Here is a 19,805-nt window from a genome sequence, read left to right on the forward strand (position 1 = left end):
GATTTTGAAACTAGATCTTGCTTTTCTGGTGTGTTTGGATATTCCGTGTTTGCTTTGGTGGGAGAATTGGGCTCCGATGATGCCATGTAGTCTTGGTTTCTGTTGCTTGGGTTCCCTGCGCTTGCCTCTCGCCATCAGATTATCTCTAGTGTTACTTTGTTTTGCTATTTCTGACCGTGGCTAGACTGTCCTATAAGCCTGTGTGTCAGGAGTGCTATAGACCTGTTTTCCTGTTTTCTTTCAGCCAGTTATGGGGACAGAGTGTTCTGCTTTCGGGCGTGTAGTTTTTCCTCTCTACAGGTCTTCAGCTATTCCTGTGGGCCTGTGTCTTGAGTTCACCAGGCAGGTTTCTTGCAGGGGAAAAGTTGGTCCTACCTGTGGTTCCAAGGCTCAAGTTTGCTCGTGGGGTACTGCCTAAGTCCTCTCTGCGGCGGCAGCAACTGGGAAGATCTGCGCCGCTCTTTCCGGGAGCCTCCGTGCACCAGGGTTCCAGATGATGTTTGGTGTTTTCCTCTGGCGTCTGGATTTGCACAGAGTGCAGTCTCTTCTGGTTTCCCAGGCGTGTCTGCCTCTCTGAAGGTTTAGCTCTCCCTCCCATGGGATTTGGGTGCAGAGAACTGTTTATCCGGTCTGTTTCCTTCAGGTTCCGGCGGTGTCTCAGGCACAGCATCCTGCCGCTCCTGGGCCCTCCCCTACGGGAACCCAGAGGCCTTATACAGTTGCCTCTTGGGCCAGGGATGTGGGCAGGGGTGGGCAGTGTTGGTGGTCTCCTCTGCTCTGCAGCCTCAGGAGTGCCCACCTGATCAGGCGGTGAGGTCTCTCTCCCACGGGGTTTGGGAGCAGAGAGCTGCTGCGCGCCCAGCATCCGCGGGTCGATCTCAGCCATTCTGATTGATGTAAGATTTTAAGATGGAATCTCAAAGTCGTTTTGATCTGCACTTTCCTGATGGCTAAGGATGATAAACATCCTTCAAGTGTTTCTTACCCATTTGAGTTTTCTCTTCTGAGAATATATACTCCATATTTTAATTGTGTCATTTGTTTTTGGACATCTTGCTTTTTGAGTTCTTTATGCATTTTGAATATTAGCTCTCTATCAGATGTAGGATTGGTAAAGATATTTTCCCAATCTGCGATTTTGTCCTATTGATGGTATCATTTGCCATACAGAAGCTTTCCGGTTCCACAAGTTCTCATTTAGTAGTTGTTGATCTTGGTGCCTGTGCTAATGGTAGTCTGTTCAGAAAGTCATATCCTGTGTTAATGAATTCAAGGAGATTCCCAACGTTCTCCTCTACTAACTTCAGTGTATCTAGCCCTATGCTGAGGTCGTTGATCCATTTGGAGTTGATTTTCACTGAGGGTGATACAGGTGAATCTCTTTGCATTCTTCTACATGCACTATCCACTTAGACCAGCACCATCTGTTGAAGGTGCTTTCTTCTTTTTTCATTCTGTATTTTTGTCATCTGTATCAAAATTCAGGTGTTCATTCATGTATGGATTTGTGTTTGTGTCTTCATTGACTCAATTGATCAATGAGTCTGCTTTTGTGCAAATACAATGCTGATTTTATTAATACAACTTGAACTCAACATGGTGATACTGTTAGCTGTTCTTTTATTATTTAGGAAATTTATTCTGATTTTTATTTGTTCATTTATTTATTTTTGTGTTATAGTGTGTGCTTCTATATGAAGGTAAAAAAAAGTCCTTTCAAGTTCTGTGAAGAATTGTGTAGGAACTTGTTGGGGATTGAATTGAATCTGTAGGTTGCTCTTGGTGGAATAACCAATTTTCCTACCAATTTATGAACATGGGAAATGTTTCCATCTTCTGATATCTTCAATTTTTTCTTCAATGCCTTAAAGTTTTTATTATGTGAGCTTCTCAGTTGCTTGTATTAACCTTTTCTCTTACTAGGGGATATAGGGTGTAATATGAGTATTCCTGATGGCATGTCCCCTTGTCTTGGGGATAAAGGAGAGAAGAGTAGTAAAGAGAATTACAGAAAGTTTTGAGAAGTATACTATTATATTATGACATAAATTAGTTTCCTCCTATTGTAAAAAACATAGAGTAATAACGAAAAAATGGGAAGCCCAGGGTATATGAATAGAAAAATAAAAATCTACATATAGCTACTTAGTGGTCAACCTAACTCCAACAGTGAAATATGATTAGATCTAGCCTTTCTAAATGAGTTGCTATATAGTTTGAACATCCTGTAATCCTATTATTCCAGCTTTTAACACTTCTTGGGATGTTTCCAAGTCACAGGTAGGGGAAATTTTAATCTTGTCCACTTTTAGACATATTTTCATTCACAACCCAAGCAACTTACCTAGCTTTATCTCCTGCTTTTTGGAATATGACTTGAATATTTCCAGGAATGAAAAGTACTCCTGAAACATGAATAAGTGTTATTATTGAAGGAAAACAAAGTAGAAAACTATTAAAATTATTGAAGGCATCATTATTAATTTCAAAAGAATAAAGGGGTATAAAATGGTTGAAATCATAATTTGAATCAGAGTGCATTCTGTCAAAGGGTCTCATGTCTCTTTGGGGTTGATGTGTTGTACTTTATATTTGAACAGCAATAGTACCTTATGTGTATAAATGATCCCTTGCGCTGATCGGTTCCTACCTCTTAAGCTAAGTAGACATAGAATTTTCATAATAATTGATATTTATTTTGGTTTTCTAGAGGGATTCTCCCGGCCTAAGTGGGCAAGGCCAGTGCTAACCACTGTCCAATGCATATTTAACCTTGCGTAGTGAACTGTCCCATCTAAAATGTCAACATCTACAAACTTACCCAGAAGAAAGTACATCACTTGTAGTTCTAGACCACAATTTTGGTATGCTCTTTTTCTTGTTCTAGGGATGGCATCCAGAGGCTGACAAATTTTAAGCACTCTGTTACTAAGAGGTAGGTGTTCCTTTTCTTTTCTTTTTTTTTTTTTTCCGGAGCTGGGGACCGAACCCAGGGCCTTGCGCTTGCTAGGCAAGCCCTCTACCACTGAGCTAAATCCCCAACCCCGAGGTAGGTGTTCCTAACACTGTGTTTCCGTTTCTAGAGATGGGAAAACTGATAGTTATGGAGGTTGATAACAATAATAGTTCCTGAATTTTTATCACATTTTGGGAGGTGTGTGCTGTTATTAACCTGTGCCTTTTACTGATGAGAAAATCAAAACTCAGAAAGTGAAGTGCTTTACCTCAGCTTGTATAGCCTATAAAATAATTGGTAGGACTAGAATTCAAGGACTAGAATTCTGAGTTGTTGGTTTTGTTTTGTGTCTTGAGCAAGGGTCTTACTGTGTATCCCAGGCACACTGGACTTGAACTCCCTTTGTAGTCCAGGTTGGCTTTGAATTTGAGATCCTTCTGCATCAATCTTCTGAATACTAACATTCCCACCTAAACCTGTCCTTGAGTTTTCTTATTTACATATTTATTTATTTTTCATGTTTGATAGATCTTGTTAGGCAACCCAGGTTGTCTTAGAACTCTCAATTCTGCTGTCTCTACTCACTGTTAGGAATACAGATGTGCAATATCGCACACCCAGTATGGCCAAATCTTGTTTCTTTCTTTCCTTCCTGCCTCTCTCATCCCTCCCTCCCTCTCTCCCTCCTTCCCACCCTCCTTCTTTCCTTTTTTGAGACAGAGTCTCTTATGTAGTACTGGCTGTCACTGTGTAGTTCGGGTTGGCCCCAAACTTATAAAGATCCACCTGTCTCTGCCTCAGCCTCAGGAGTGCTGAGATTAAAGGTGTGTAGCACCATGCCCAACTCCAAATTTGGTTTCTTCATTGCAACATGGCTTGTGTGTCAAAGAAATACAGATCCTACCTACTTCGTAAATGTCTCCCACAGAAAGTTGAATACCAAGTAAGAATAGAATATTTAAATAAGTGATAAAAATTTGATAACAAATGATAACTGCTCACGACTAGCTCCATTTTACCCACACCTAGAATATGCTAACCTGAGGTGAAGTTAATCAAAGACAACAATGGATTTTAGAGTATGACTTTGCCCAGCATGTTGGGGTCAAAGGAACATTGCAAAAATTCAAGGAACTATTATTCTAAAGTGCTTATGGCAAGAGTACATGGAAGGAGTTATCCTGTATACAATGTCTTTAATGAACCTCTTACCTGATTGTTCTTTAAACAAAAGATTCTTAAACTGAGCTCCCTCCACCTCTAAAGAATTGAGGGATGGCACTTGCAAAATACAAGACTGTACCAATATTAGTAGATTAGCAGTGACTCGGTCTTCTCTCTCTCTCTCTCTCTCTCTCTCTCTCTCTCTCTCTCTCTCTCTCCATATATATATATATATATATATATATATATATATATATATATACATATATATATGTAAAACCATGAGCAAATCAAGTAAGTGTCAGAGCATGGGCAGTAAAAGATAAGTGGGAATTTTCAGTTTGGACTAATGAAATAGTCAAAAGCAGTTGAACAGAACTGCAAGAACAGAAGAAAGTATGCAAACAAGTTGGCCCATTTAAAAATACTTTTAGAGAAGAAAGTGTGTTGAGCATTGAGTGAGGTGCTGAAGAATTTTGTGAAATATCTCTTAAGGCATTCCTGCCCCACAGGATGAAGAACATGGACGCCAGACTCCTGCAGTGAGTTGAGAGGTGTGTTGTTTTCAGGGCGCTTGCTGAATTCTGAGTATCTCTCAAAGACAGAGTTCATTTGCTAAGATTGCCACATGAGGCATTGACTTTCAATTGCCAACTGAAAAATGATGCCATTGCTAAGAGGCTGGCAGGTGGTAACACAATACTGCGGTCCTCAGCTCAACACCAGCTAGTGTGGAGGGAGAGCGGTCCTTGGGGACTCATAAGATGCCCTTAGTGAAGTTACAGCATGACTTCCAGGGATTTTTAAGTCAGGGTTTTATGTAGTAGATGGCCCTTTGAATAAAATTAGGGCAAACACTCCTGAGCTCCATAAGACTGTATTTTCATCTAGGACTTTGAACTGCGTGCTAGGATGGTAATGTCATGAACAGAGAATATGAAATTAGTTAAATTCTACTCCTAAAAGACATAGGCTTCTCAGAGTCAATGACACAGGAAATCTTAGGGAAAAAAACCCCCAATCTGTTCCTCCATTATAGCAGTGTTATTTTTCTCTCATCAAAACATGTACCTGGGATAAATCAATTTAACAAGAGAAAAGGTCTCCTTGCAGCCTCGCCTGAAGCTCTGTAGTTAATTCATTCTTGTTACTGTCTTCATCTGAGATGTATCCCTTCTGGTAAGTGGAGAACAATTATTAACGTTGAAATACTGTAAATGAGGAAAACTCAGAAACAAACAAACAAAAAAACTTCTCCACAGGTAGAGAAAGCTTTATTTGCTCCCATTCTTTCTTCAGAAGACAGAATGGTGGAGAGTATTTCCAATGTTTCCACCTCTGTAGCAAAAACCATCAACTTACACAACTGAATTACACACACACACATACATACATAGCACATATATACATATCACATATATACATATATATGTGTTGTGTGCATATATTTCCATATATACTCAGATATATATTTTCTATAAGTCCATGTATCTCCACAGACACAGATATCACCAATTTTTTAATACAATTCTTGTGATTAAATACTTTAGATTTTGTAGGTCTCAGTTGAATATTCTGCATTTAAGTTTTTGTAAAAAAAAATTTACAACTCTTCAAAGCTGTAAAAGCCATTATGGGCTCTTAGGTGGAGTAAACAGGGCCCAATCCATGCCGCAGAGCCCTTGCATTATTGCAAAGCTATTTACATACTAGTGAGATTGATATATTTGTTTTATAAGGAATTACATCATAGGGGGCAGAGAGTCTGCTCAGTCATTAAGGCTCTTACTGCTGTGCAAAAGATCCAGTATTTGTTTTCTGTAATCAAACTCTTATATATCTATAAGGACAGAAAACTTTGTATGTAAAATACAGTAAAAACATGACAATTCCAGGCTGGAGAGATGGGTCAGTAGTTAAAACTGCACTTCCAGAGGTCCTGAGTTCAACTCTCAGCAACCACATGGTGGCTCACAACAACCTGAGATCCGATATCCTCTTGTAGTGTATGTGACAGCTACACTGTACACATATAAATAAAATAAATAAATAAATTATATATATATTCATAGGAATAACCATGATTGAAAATCCCATCTAAATTTAAAATACCTAAACAGTTTTGTGCCATAAACTCTTATTTAAGGACAAGTAAGCCTCAGCCATAGCTTCTCTCTGTCTCTGTCTCTGTCTCTGTCTGTCTGTTTGTCTCTCTATCTCTCTGTCTCTCTGTCTCTGTCTCTGTCTCTGTCTCTCAGCCATAGCTTTTTAAATAATAGGTATTGTTACCATATGCATCACAGAACTTAACATGGGGGAGTGCATATAAAAATTGTCAACATCAGGCTGGAGAGATGGCTCAGCTGTTTAGCGTACTAACTACAGAGGTCCTGAGTTCAAATCCCAGCAACCACATGGTGGCTCACAACCATCTATAATGGAATCTGATGCCCTCTTCTGGTGTGTCTGAAGACAGCTACAGAATACTTATATATAACAAATAAATGATTAAAAAAAATGAGGGCCTTCCTGTAAATGACTGAGCTTGGCTGCTATTGGTCAGCTCAGGGTTGACGTCACATTTTCCCTTCTTTGACGCAACAAAACCCACCAGCACTGAAAAGGCCGGGCCCTGGCTGAGGCACACACAGAGGGAAGATTTCACCCCATGGAGGACACTGTCTAGGCTGCTCCTGTAGTGAAGACCAATCGCTGCTCTCCAATCAGCAGGATCGGAATTCGTGCTTCTATAAACATGGGAAAAGACAGCAAAGTAAGACCGAAAGTGAACGTCTCTCCTTATGTCCATTTTATGATGGACTTCAGAAATCAAACAAGGGAGCAACAGCCAAACACCTATTATGATTTTACCGAATTTTCTAGAAAGTGTTCTGAAAAATGGAAGACCATCTCAAAGAAGGAAAAAAAGAAGTATGAAGCCCTGGCCAAGCGCGACAAAGATCGGTACCAACGTGAAATGAGAAACTATACCGGACCGAGAAGGGAGAGAAGAAGGAGAGATCCAGATGCACCGCGGAAGCCACCATCCTCGTTCCTGCTCTTCTCCCAGGACCATTTTGAGGAGATAAAAGAACAACACCCAAACTGGACTGTGGCGCAGGTGGCCAAGGCTGCAGGGAGGATGTGGGCCAGGTGTTCAGAAGCGGATAAAATCCCCTACGAGGAGAGGGCTGCGGTTCTGAGGGCCAAGTACCTTGAAGAGCGGGAGGCCTACTACCACCAATGCCAGCGCGGGGAGTAAAACTTCAAGGGATGGGGCAAACCCAGTCTGAAACAATAAACCTCATTCAACTGGCTTTCTGGCTCTGGTGTTTAGTGTTTTCAGACTGCCCTGGGATGCTATGCTGTGGTAGTGAGTGGTTTGATTCAGGTCTAGCCTTGGGGAGGATGGCTCTCAGAGAGGCAGCTCTAAGACAGGAAATGGCTGCAGGACCTAAATGGCTAGGTTGACATGGGTGGGCAAGCACATGTGAAAAGCCATTTGTGTACGGGGAGCCAGCCCCACAGCTGCTTTTGGGAACAAAAAGTATAGTGATAGGCTCAGAGATTTCTTAATGCAAATCCTAGTTTTTGCTGTGGCTTGCCATCTCATGAGAATGGGGCCAAAAAGACAGCGAATTATGCTGTCTGTGCAGGCAACCATTTTGATTTTGATTACAACTCTGAGTTTGGAATCAAGTTGTTTGGATTTCGACACATCAGGTCCATGTGACAGGTTAAGGTCCATGTGGGGCCTCCAGTCTCTTGAGGGTTAGGTGTATCTTCTCTGACTAAACCCAGATCCAGGTTGTCCTCTGCTGTATATGTGTTGGGGGCCCCATATCTGCTAGTGCATGCTGCCTGGTTGGTGGTCCAGTGTGTCTGAGAGATCTTGGGGATCCAGGTTAATTGAGACTGCTGGTCCTCCTACAGGGTCACCCTCCTCCTCAGTTTCTTCCAGCTTTTCCCTAATTCAAACACAGGGGTCAACAGCCTCTGTCCATTGGTGGGGTATAAAAACCTGCGTCTGACTCTTTCAGCAGCTGCTTGTTGGGCCTTTCAGAGGGCAGTCATGGTAGGCCCCTGTTTGTAAGCATGAGTTTTGTAGGCAAATGGATGGAACTAGAAAATACCACCCTAGTGAGGTAACTCAGACTCAAAAGAATGTGCATAGTATGTACTCACTAAGATGTGGATAGTAACCAAAGAAAATACAGACTACCCAGGATACAGTCTACAGAACTCAAGAAGGTTAACAAGTTGAATGCCCAAGTGAGGATGCCTCAATCCTACTTGGGAGGAAGAAGACAGCAATCACAGTGGGGTGTGGGAGAGGTAGGGACCTGGCTGGCAAGGGACGGGGGAGGAACAGGTATTGGGGGAGGGAGCAGGACTGAAGCACTGAGGAACAGCAGAAAGAATGGAAACAGGCAACCCCAGGAGCTAGGAGGAGAGGGGAACCTTGAGAATGTACCAGAGACCTGGGAGGTGAGAGACTTTCAGGACTCAAAGGGAGGGACCTTAGATGAAATGCCCTTCAATGGGGAGAGAGTACTTGTAGAGCATGCCTGGTGTATACTGCCTGGTTGGTGGTCTGGTGTTTGAGAGATTCCGGGGGTCCAGGTTAAATGAGACTGCTGGTCCTCCTACAGGGTTGCCCTCCTCCTCAGCTTCCTCCTGCTTTTCCCTAATTCAACCAGAGGGGTCAGCAGCTTCTGTCCATTGGTTGGATGCACATATGTGCATGTGAGTACACTCTCACTGTCTTCAGACACACAAGAAGAGGGTACCAGATCCCATTACAGATGGTTGGGAGTCACCATGTGGTTGTTGAATTTGAACTCAGGACCTCTGGAAGAGCAGCCAGTGCTCTTAACTGCTGAGCTATCTCTCCAGCCAATCATTTCATATTTTTAAAAGATTTGTGCTATTTTGTTTGTTTGTTTGTTTGAGAAATACTTGAGTCTTAGAACTCAAATAAATCCACGTGCTTCTGAGTGGATTCAAAGCAGGAGCCACCAGGGTTTGAGAGACTGCTCAGCAGGTAAGAGCACTGGCTGCTCTTCCACATATCTTTAGTTCAATTCCCAGCACCCACAGGTGGCTCACAGACATCTGTGATAGCTGGTGCTCTTTTCTGGCATGTAGGTATACATGTAGATAGACTAATCATATACAGAATAAATAAATAAAAATAAATAATATATTTTTAAAAACTATTGTAACAAAGCAAGAGCCACCATGCCTGGATAGATTAGTGCCTTTCTTTTTTTTTTTTTTTAATTTAGAGAATACTTTATTAGTTCTTATTTTTTTTTAAATTTTTTTAAAATTTTTTTTTATTAACTTGTAACTTGAGTATTTCTTATTTACATTTCGAGTGTTATTCCCTTTCCCGGTTTCCGGGGAAACATCCCCCTAACCTCTCCCCCCCTTCTTTATGGGTGTTCCCCCATCCTCCCCCCATTGCTGCCCTCCCCCCAACAATGCCATTCACTGGGGGTTCAGTCTTAGCAGGACCCAGGGCTTCCCCTTACACTGGTGCTCTTACTAGGATATTCATTGCTACCTATGAGGTCAGAGTCCAGGGTCAGTCCATGTATAGTCTTTAGGTAGTGGCTTAGTCCCTGGAAGCTCTGGTTGCTTGGCATTGTCGTTCATATGGGGTCTCGAGCTCCTTCAAGCTCTTTCCAGTTCTTTCTCTGATTCCTTCAATGGGGCTTCTATTCTCAGTTCAGTGGTTTGCTGCTGGCATTCGCCTCTGTATTTGCTGTATTCTGGCTGTGTCTCTCAGGAGAGATCTACATCTGGCTCTTGTCGGCCTGCACTTCTTTGCTTCATCCATCTTGTCTAATTGGATGGCTGTATATGTATGGGCCACATGTGGGGCAGGCTCTGAATGGGTGTTCCTTCAGTCTCTGTTTTAATCTTTGCCTCTCTATTCCCTGCCAAGGGTATTCTTGTTCCCCTTTTAAAGAAGGAGTGAAGCATTCACATTTTGATCATCCGTCTTGAGGTATAGCTGGATCCTCAGGCAGTTCAATGTCCAATTTTCTGAGGAACCTCCAGACTGATTTCCAGAATGGTTATAGCAGTCTGCAATCCCACCAACAAGGGAGGAGTGTTCCTCTTTCTCCGCATCCTCGCCAGCATCTGCTGTCACCTGAGTATTTGATCTTAGCCATTCTCACTGGTGTGAGGTGAAATCTCTGGGTTGTTTTGATTTGCATTTCCCTTATGACTAAAGATGTTGAACATTTCCTTAGGTGTTTCTCAGCCATTCGGCATTCCTCAGCTGTGAATTCTTTGTTTAGCACTGAACCCCATTTTTTAATAGGGTTATTTGTCTCCCTGCGGTCTAACTTCTTGCGTTCTTTGTACATTTTGGATATAAGGCCTCTATCTGTTGTAGGATTGGTAAAGATCTTTTCCCAATCTGTTGGTTGCCGTTTTGTCCTAACCACAGTGTCCTTTGCCTTACAGAAGCTTTGCAGTTTTATGAGATCCCATTTGTCGATTCTTGATCTTAGAGCATAAGGTATTGGTGTTTTGTTCAGGAAATTTTTTCCAGTGCCCATGTGATCGAGATGCTGCCCTAGTTTTTATTCTATTAGTTTGAGTGTATCTGGTTTGATGTGGAGGTCCTTGATCCACTTGGACTTAAGCTTTGTACAGGGTGATAAGCATGGATCGATCTGTATTCTTCTACATGTTGACCTCCAGTTGAACGAGCTGAAAATGCTATCTTTTTTCCATTTGATGGTTTTGGCTCCTTTGTCAAAAATCAAATGCCCATAGGTGTGTGGGTTCAATTCTGGGTCTTCAATTCTGTTCCATTGGTCTATCTGTCTGTCCGTGTACCAATACCATGCAGTTTTTATCATTATTGTTCTGTAATACTGCTTGAGGTCAGGGATAGTGATTCCCCATGAAGTTCTTTTATTGTTGAGGATAGTTTTAGCTATCTTGGGTTTTTTGTTATTTCAGATGAATTTGCAAATTGTTCTGTCTAACTCTTTGAAGAAATGGATTGGTATTTTGATGGGGATTGCATGGAATCTGTAGATTGCTTTTGGTAAAATGGCCATTTTTACTATATTAATCCTGCCAATCCATGAGCATGGGAGATCTTTCCATCTTCTGAGGTCTTCTTCAATTTCTTTTTCAGAGTCTTGAAGTTCTTATTGTACAGATCTTTTACTTGCTTGGTTAAAGTCACACCAAGGTACTTTATATTATTTGGGTCTATTATGAAGGGTGTCCTTTCCCTAATTTCTTTCTCGGCTTGTTTCTCTTTTGTGTAGAGGAAGGCTACTGATTTATTTGAGTTAATTTTATACCCAGCCACTTTGCTGAAGTTGTTTATCAGCTTTAGTAGTTCTCTGGTGGAACTTTTGCGATCACTTAAATATACTATCATATCATCTGCAAATAGTGATATTTTGACTTCTTCATTTCCGATCTGTATCCCCTTGATCTCCTGTTGTTGTCTGATTGCTCTGGCTAGAACTTCAAGACCTATATTGAATAAGTAGGGAGAGAGTGGGCAGCCTTGTCTAGTCCCTGATTTTAGTGGGATTGCTTCAAGTTTCTCTTCATTTAGTTTAATGTTAACAACTGGTTTGCTGTATATGGCCTTTACTATGTTTAGGTATGGGTCTTGAATTCCCATTCTTTCCAGGACTTTTATCATGAAGGGGTGTTGAATTTTGTCAAATGCTTTCTCAGAATCTAATGAAATGATCATGTGGTTTTGTTCTTTCAGTTTGTTTATATAATGGATCACGTTGATGGTTTTCTGTATATTAAACCATCTCTGCATGCCTGAGATGAAGCCTACTTGGTCATGGTGGATGATTGTTTTGATGTGCTCTTGAATTCGGTTTGCCAGAATTTTATTGAGTATTTTTGCGTCGATATTCATAAGGGAAATTGGTCTGAAGTTCTCTTTCTTTGTTGGGTCTTTGTGTGGTTTAGGTATAAGAGTAATTGTGGCTTCATAGAAGGAATTCGGTAGTGCTCCATCTGTTTCAATTTTGTGGAATAGTTTGGATAGTATTGGTAGGAGGTCTTCTATGAAGGTCTGATACAATTCTGTACTAAACCCGTCTGGACCTGAGCTCTTTTTGGTTGGGAGACCTTTAATGACTGCTTCTATTTCCTTAGGAGTTATGGGGTTGTTTAACTGGTTTATCTGTTCCTGATTTAACTTCGGTACCTGGTATCTGTCTAGGAAATTGTCCATTTCCTGCAGATTTTCAAGTTTTGTTGAATATAGGCTGTTATAGTAAGATCTGATGATTTTTTTTAATTTCCTCTGATTCTGTAGTTATGTCTCCCTTTTCATTTCTGATTTTGTTAATTTGGACACACTCTCTGTGTCCTCTCATTAGTCTGGCTAAGGGTTTATCTATCTATGTGTTCTTTTTGATTTTCTCAAAGAACCAACCTTTGGTTCTGTTGATTCTTTCTATGGTCCTTTTTGTTTCTACTTGGTTGATTTCAGCTCTGAGTTTGATTATTTCCTGCCTTCTACTCCTCCTGGGTATATTTGCTTCTTTTTGTTCTAAAGCTTTTAGGTGTGCTGTCAAGCTGCTGACATATGCTCTTTCCTGTTTCTTTCTGCAGGCACTCAGAGCTATGTGTTTTCCTCTTAGCACAGCTTTCATTGTGTCCTGTAAGTTTGGGTATGTTATACCTTCATTTTCATTAAATTCTAAGAAGTCTTTAATTTCTTTCTTTATTTCTTCCTTGACCAGGTTATCGTTGAATAGAGCATTGTTCAACTTCCAAGTATATGTGTGGGCATTCTTACCTTATTGTTATTGAAGACCAGCTTTAGGCCGTGGTGGTCTGATAGCACGCATGGGATTATTTCTATCTTTCTGTACCTGTTGAGGCCCATTTTTTGACCAATTATATGGTCAATTTTGGAGAAAGTACCATGAGGAGCTGAGAAGAATGTATATCCTGTTGCTTTAGGATAGAATGTTCTATAAATATCTGTTAAGTCCATTTGGTTCATGACTTCTCTTAGTCTGTCTACGTCTCTGTTTAATTTCTGTTTCCATGATCTATCCATTGATGAGAGTGGGGTGTTGAAATCTCCTAGTATTATTGTGTGAGGTGCAATGCGTGTTTTGAGATTTAGTAAGGTTTCTTTTACGTATGTAGGTGCCCTTGTATTTGGGGCATAGATATTTAGGATTGAGAGTTCATCTTGGTGGATTTTTCCTTTGATGAATATGAAGTGTCCTTCCTTATCTTTTTTGATGACTTTTAGCTGAAAATTGATTTTATTTGATAACAGAATGGTTACTCCAGCTTGCTTCTTCTGACCATTTGCTTGGAAAGTTGTTTTCCAGCTTTTCACTCTGAGGTAGTGTCTGTCTTTGTCTCTGAGGTGTGTTTCCTGTAGGCAGCAGAATGCAGGGTTCTCCTTGGGTATCCAGTTTGTTAATCTATGTCTTTTGTCTTTTTTTTTTTTTTTAACTTGAGTATTTCTTATTTACATTTTGAGTTTTATTCCCTTTCCCGGTTTACGGGCAAACATCCCCCTAATCCCTCCCCCTCCCCTCCTTTGTGCGTGTTCCCCTCCCCACCCTCCCCCCATTGCTGCCTTCCCCCCAACAATCTAGTTCACTGGGTTTCAGTCTTAGCAGGACCCAGGGCTTCCCCTTATACTGGTGCTCTTACTAGGATATTCATTGCTACCTATGAGGTCAGAGTCCAGGGTCAGTCCATGTACAGTCTTTAGGTAGTGGCTTAGTCCCTGGAAGCTCTGGTTGCTTGGCATTGTCGTTCATATGGGGTCTCGAGCCCCTTCAAGCTCTTTCCAGTCCTTTCTCTGATTCCTTCAATGGGGCTTCTATTCTCAGTTCAGTTATTTGCTGCTGGCATTCACCTCTGTATTTGCTGTATTCTGGCTGTGTCTCTCAGGAGAGATCTACATCCGGCTCTTGTCGGCCTGCACTTCTTTGCTTCATCCATCTTGTCTAATTGGATGGCTGTATATGTATGGGCCACATGTGGGGCAGGCTCTGAATGGGTGTTCCTTCAGTCTCTGTTTTAATCTTTGCCTCTCTATTCCCTGCCAAGGGTATTCTTGTTCCCCTTTTAAAGAAGGAGTGAAGCATTCACATTTTGATCATCCGTCTTGAGGTATAGCTAGATCCTCAGCCTTTCACTCTGAGGTAGTGTCTGTCTTTGTCTCTGAGGTGTGTTTCCTGTAGGCAGCAGAATGCAGGGTCCTCGTTGCATATCCAGTTTGTTAATCTATGTCTTTTTATTGGGGAGTTGAGGCCATTGATGTTGAGAGATATTAAGGAATAGTGATTATTGCTTCCTGTTATATTCATATTTAGATGTGAGGTTATGTTTGTGTGCTTTTCTTCTCTTTGTTTTGTTGCCAAGATGATTAGTTTCTTGCTTCTTCTAGGGTGTATCTTGCCTCCTTATGTTGGGCTTTACCATTTATTATCCTTTGTAGCGCTTGATTTGTAGAAAGATATTGTGTAAATTTTGTTTTTTCATGGAATATCTTGGTTTCTCCATCTATGTTAATTGAGAGTTTTGCAGGATACAATACCTGGGCTGGCATTTGTGTTCTCTTAGGGTCTGTATGACATCAGTCCAGGATCTTCTGGCTTTCATAGTCTCTGGCGAAAAGTCTGGTGTGATTCTGATAGGTCTGCCTTTATATGTTACTTGACCTTTTTCCGTTACTGCTTTTAATATTCTTTCTTTACTTTGTGCATTTGGTGTTTTGACTATTATGTGACGGGAGGAGTTTCTTTTCTGGTCCAATCTATTTGGAGTTCTGTATGCTTCTTGTATGCTTATGGGTATCTCTTTTTTTAGGTTAGGGAAGTTTTCTTCTATGATTTTGTTGAAGATATTTACTGGTCCTTTGAGCTGGGAGTCTTCACTCTCTTCTCTACCTATTATCCTTAGGTTTGATCTTCTCACTGAGTCCTGGATTTCCTGTATGTTTTGGACCAGTAGCTTTTTCCACTTTACATTATCTTTGACAGTTGAGTCGATGATTTCTATGGAATCTTCTGCTCCTGAGATTCTCTCTTCTATCTCTTGTATTCTGTTGGTGAAGCTTGTATCTAGGGCTCCTTGTCTCTTCTTTTTGTTTTCTATGTCCAGGGTTGTTTCCATGTGTTCTTTCTTGATTGCTTCTATTTCCATTTTTAATTCCTTCAACTGTTTGATTGTGTTTTCCTGGAATTCTTTCAGGGATTTTTGTGATTCCTCTCTGTATGCTTCTACTTGTTTATTTATGTTTTCGTGGATTTCTTTCAGGGATTTTTGTGACTCCTCTCTATACGCTTCTACTTGTTTATTTATGTTTTCCTGCGTTTCTCTAAGGGAGTTCTTCATGTCGTTCTTGAAGTCCTCCAGCATCATGATCAAATATGATTTTGAAACTGGGTCTTGCTTTTCTGGTGTGTTTGGATATTCAGTGTTTGCTTTGGTGGGAGAATTGGGCTCCGATGATGCCATGTAGTCTTGGTTTCTGTTGCTTGGGGTCCTGCGCTTGCCTCTTGCCATCAGATTATCTCTAGTGTTACTTTGTTCTGCTATTTCTGACAGTGGCTAGACTGTCCTATAAGCCTGTGTGTCAGGAGTTCTGTAGACTTGTTTTCCTGTTTTCTTTCAGCCAGTTATGGCAACAGAGTGTTCTGCTTTCGGGCGTGTAGTTTTTCTTATCTACAGGTCTTCAGCTGTTCCTGTGGGCCTGTGTCTTGAGTTCACCAGGCAGGTCGCTTGGAGCAGGAAGGTTTGTCTTACCTGTGGTCCTGAGGCTCAAGTTTGCTCGTGGGGTGTTGCTTATGAGCTCTCTGCGGGGGCAGCAACCAGGAAGATCTGTGCCGCCCTTTCCGGGAGCTTCCATGCACCAGGGATCCAGATGGCGTTTGGTGTTTTCCTCTGGAATCAGTAATGTGGGCAGAGTGTAGTCTCTTCTGGTTTCCCAGGCCTGTCTGCCTCTCTGAAAGTTTAGCTCTCCCTCCCACGGGATTTGGGTGCAGGGAACTGTTTATCTGGTCGGTTCCTTCAGGTTCCGATGGTGTCTCAGATGCAGGAAACCTGCTGTTCCTGTGCTCTTATCTCCAGGAACCGCCTTTCTTATTTTTTATTGGATATTTTTACTTACATTTCAAATGTCCTTTCCTTGCTTCCCATCTATAAGTCCCCTATCCCATCACCCCTCCCACTTCTTATATAAGGGTGTTCCCACTCCCCAAACACCCCCTTCCTGCCTCTCTATCCTGATATTCCCCTGTACTGGGGGTCCAGCCTTGGCAGGACCAAGGGCTTCTCTTCCCGTTGTTGCCCAACAAGGCCATCCTCTGCTACATATGCAGCTGGAGCCATGGGTCTGTCGATGTGTAGTCTTTGGGTAGTTGTTTAGTCCCTGGGAGCTCTGGTTGGTTGGCATTGTTGTTCTTATGGGTTTGCAAGCCTCTTCATCTCCTTCAATCCTTTCTCTAACTCCTCCACCTGGGACCCTATTCTCAGTTCAATGGTTTGCTGCTAGCATTTTCCTCTGTATTTGTCATGCTCTGGCTGGGCCTCTCAGGAAAATCTATATCAGACTCCTGTCAGCATGCACTTCTTGGCTTCATCAATATTGTCTACTTTTGTTATATATACATTCATATATATGTATGTATGTATGTATGTATGTATGTATGCATGTATGATGGATCCCTAGGTGGGGCAGGCTCTGATTGCCTATTCCTTCGGTCTCTGCTCCAAACTTTGCCTCCATATTTCTTTCTTTGAACATTTTTGTTCCTCCTTTAAGAAGGACTGAACCATCCCCACATGGAGGGACCCATGGCTCCAGCTGCATATGTAGCAGATGATGGCATTATCTCGCATCAATACAAGGAGAAGCCCTTGGTCCTGGGGAGCCTTGATTCACCAGTATAGGGGAATGCTAAGGTGGTGACGTGGGAGTAGGTGGTTTGGTGGGTAAGCATCCTCACAGAAGCAGGGAAAGGGGGCATGGGAGAGGGGGAAACCAGGAAAGAGGATAACATTTGAAATGTAAATACATAAAATAACCAATAATAAAAGAAGGAGAAGAAGAAGGGGAAGAGGAGGAGGAGAAGGGAGAAGGGAGAAAGGAGGAGAAGGGAGAAGGGAGAAGGGAGGAGAAGGGAGAAGGGAGAAGGGAGAAGGTAGAAAGGACAAGGGAGTAGGGAGGAGAAGGGGAAGGGAGAAGGGAGGAGAAGTGAGAAGGGAGGAGAAGTGAGAAGGGAGAAGGGAGGAGGAGAAGAAGAAATAGAAGAAGAAGGAGGATGAGGAGGAGAAGAAGAAGGAGGAGGAGGAGGAGAAGAAGAAGAAGAAGAAGAAGAAGAAGAAGAAGAAGAAGAAGAAGAAGAAGAAGAAGAAGAAGAAGAAGAAGAAGAAGAAGAAGAAAAGACACCAGGTTGTAGTGGATTGTCATGTCTTCTTCTGGTGTGTCTGACGATAGCTACAGTGTACTCACATACATAAAATAAGTAAATAATTATAAAAACAAATCCAAAACCATTGAACTTAAATTAGACATTTCTAATTCTCTAAGGGTTTCAGTTATGTACCTCTACATAAACTATAAATTCCTGTAACCTTGGACTTTATCCTCATACTCCTTCTTTAATTTAATTCAGCAAAGTAAGCCCTGTTCCTTCTTCCTAGCCAGCCTCTTTGTCATTCACCAAGTTACACTGCTTCCATAGAACAAGCTGTTTAGAATCTTCAGGACTGTGGGGCTTTTCTTTCTGGGTCTCTTACTAGCTAGAACGATAGACTTCCAAAGCTTTTGTATCGGCTAGAGGTCAGGGAACAAAACCTAAGCCACTCCAGATAGATTCAACAAAAGGAGGTTTATACAGGGAATGAGGAGCTTAAGAAAACTTGAGTGGGGCTTGAAGTACACATGCTAGTGAGGCTTCTCAGAGTGACTCCAATAGAGAACAACGATGTTCCTGTGCCACTGTCAAAGAGGAAAAAACAGAAATCAAGTTGTCAGCTGAAGTGGAGTTCATGAGTGTACTTCCATAACTCAGTTCTAGGACACACTAAAGTCTTGCTCACAGGACTTTTATGACTGTGGCTTCTGCTTCCTCTTAATGCTCATTAACTTGAACTTAGTGACTGGGCACACAGCACACATGAGTCTTGCCACTGTTAGCCCCTATACTAATTTATGCAACTAGAGACTGAATAGCTGAACAAAGTTTGCCTTCTAAATCTCACATCAAATCAGCAGAACCCAATTAGTCATCCAGAATGGTTTCTGGAAGGAGCTGAGGTTTCTTTAGCACTTTCCCCTCCTCCTATTCAGCCTCCTCAACATTGAAAAGCACATCAGAATGGCCAAAGGAGCAGGCCAGCTCGCCTGTCTATTCACACAGCCTTGGAAAGCCATTTCACGTTTTCATCTTGCTTTCACCAGTCCAGCTTGAGCTTTCTCTGTATAAGGATTGAACCCGGGTGCCAAGACAGTGAGAGCACCGCGTTGCCCATTCACCTTTGCTGTTTTAGGTTAGCACCTTTCTATGTAGCTGAAGTTAGTCTCGAACTCTAACCACCTGCCTCAACCTCTGAAGTGAGCTGAGATCTCTGACTAGTCAATGCCTATGGTCTTCCTCATTCTGTGAAAGGGAGAGAAGAATATTTATTCTGATTTTGACAAAATATTTTTATGTGCATAAGATGAAAGGCCGCTAATTTAACATAGGCCAACTTTGCAGCAAGTTTTGAGCTGGTGAATGAATACCGCCTCTGAATATATCAAGGATAAGAGAGTAATATTAACTACTTTGCAAGGAGCTTCACAAATCTAAGAAAAAGTCCCGAAAGATTCTTTGGAATTTTAGAGCTGAAAGATTTCCAAATTTGAGCAATATGTTAGAAGTTGTGACCCAGGGACTTATCCTTAGACTAAAAACTCCTAGAGAGAGAGCTTTGAAGAGACTCGCTAGTCTTTCTAACTGCAGAAATAGTTCAGTTGTTAAGAATGTTTACTTACTGAGCACGAGACAAACTGGGTGTTGTGGCATGGGCCTGTAATGCATGTACTCAGCACTTAGGAGGGAGAATCAGGAGGATCAGAAGTTCAAAGTTATCAGAAGCTACGTAGTAAGTTCAAAGACATCATGGGCTACAAGAAACTCTATGTCTAAGAGGAAGAATTGTGGGAAGGGGAAGAGAGATGGGGGAGGGAGAGAAGGAGAGGGAGGAGCTTGTCTTTTAAATGTCAACAGCTCTGGTCATAGTTGATATTGAAACAGCTGTATTTGAGTAGGTGGCAGGAAGAGGGCCTGGTTTCCTAAAAAGGCCACTCTAACTTTGAGCTGAGCACTTCAAGTCCTTATCCCTGATGAGATGTACCATGTAATTTATAGATGCAAGAAGTAAGATGCTTCAGACATGGAGCCTCTTGGGGACATATCCACTTGCTAGGTGGAAACTCAGGGAAGCCACAAGTTGTAGATTTCAGTTCAGTGACTCTGTGAATAAACCATCAGTTATTTGGTCAAGTTGCAACAACTATTTCCTATCCCTCAAATGCTTCAACCTCATTGTGAAAAGCTAGCTTGGAAGAAATCGAGTATTTCTACACTTTGAAGGTTGCGAAGTGGTAGATGGAGAATTGCATCTCCTTGAACTCATTTGTCTA

General features: G+C 41.7%; 1 protein-coding gene across 1 annotated transcript; it reads left to right on the forward strand.

The window, feature by feature from the left end:
- The first annotated feature begins 6,725 nt into the window (after positions 1 to 6,725).
- LOC108349258 (high mobility group protein B4-like) lies at positions 6,726 to 7,437 on the forward strand. Its single transcript, XM_017602407.3, has one exon. The coding sequence runs from the start codon at positions 6,876 to 6,878 to the stop codon at positions 7,380 to 7,382; it is 507 nt and encodes a 168-aa protein (XP_017457896.2). The 5' UTR covers positions 6,726 to 6,875; the 3' UTR covers positions 7,383 to 7,437.
- The last annotated feature ends 12,368 nt before the right edge of the window (positions 7,438 to 19,805 follow it).

Source organism: Rattus norvegicus, chromosome X, assembly GCF_036323735.1.
Source record: "Rattus norvegicus strain BN/NHsdMcwi chromosome X, GRCr8, whole genome shotgun sequence".
NCBI classification, from domain to species: domain Eukaryota; kingdom Metazoa; phylum Chordata; class Mammalia; order Rodentia; family Muridae; genus Rattus; species Rattus norvegicus.

Bases quoted from the DNA above. Each gene is read 5' to 3' on its own strand.
- LOC108349258 (XM_017602407.3), top strand. From the start codon at position 6,876: ATGGGAAAAGACAGCAAAGTAAGACCGAAAGTGAACGTCTCTCCTTAT.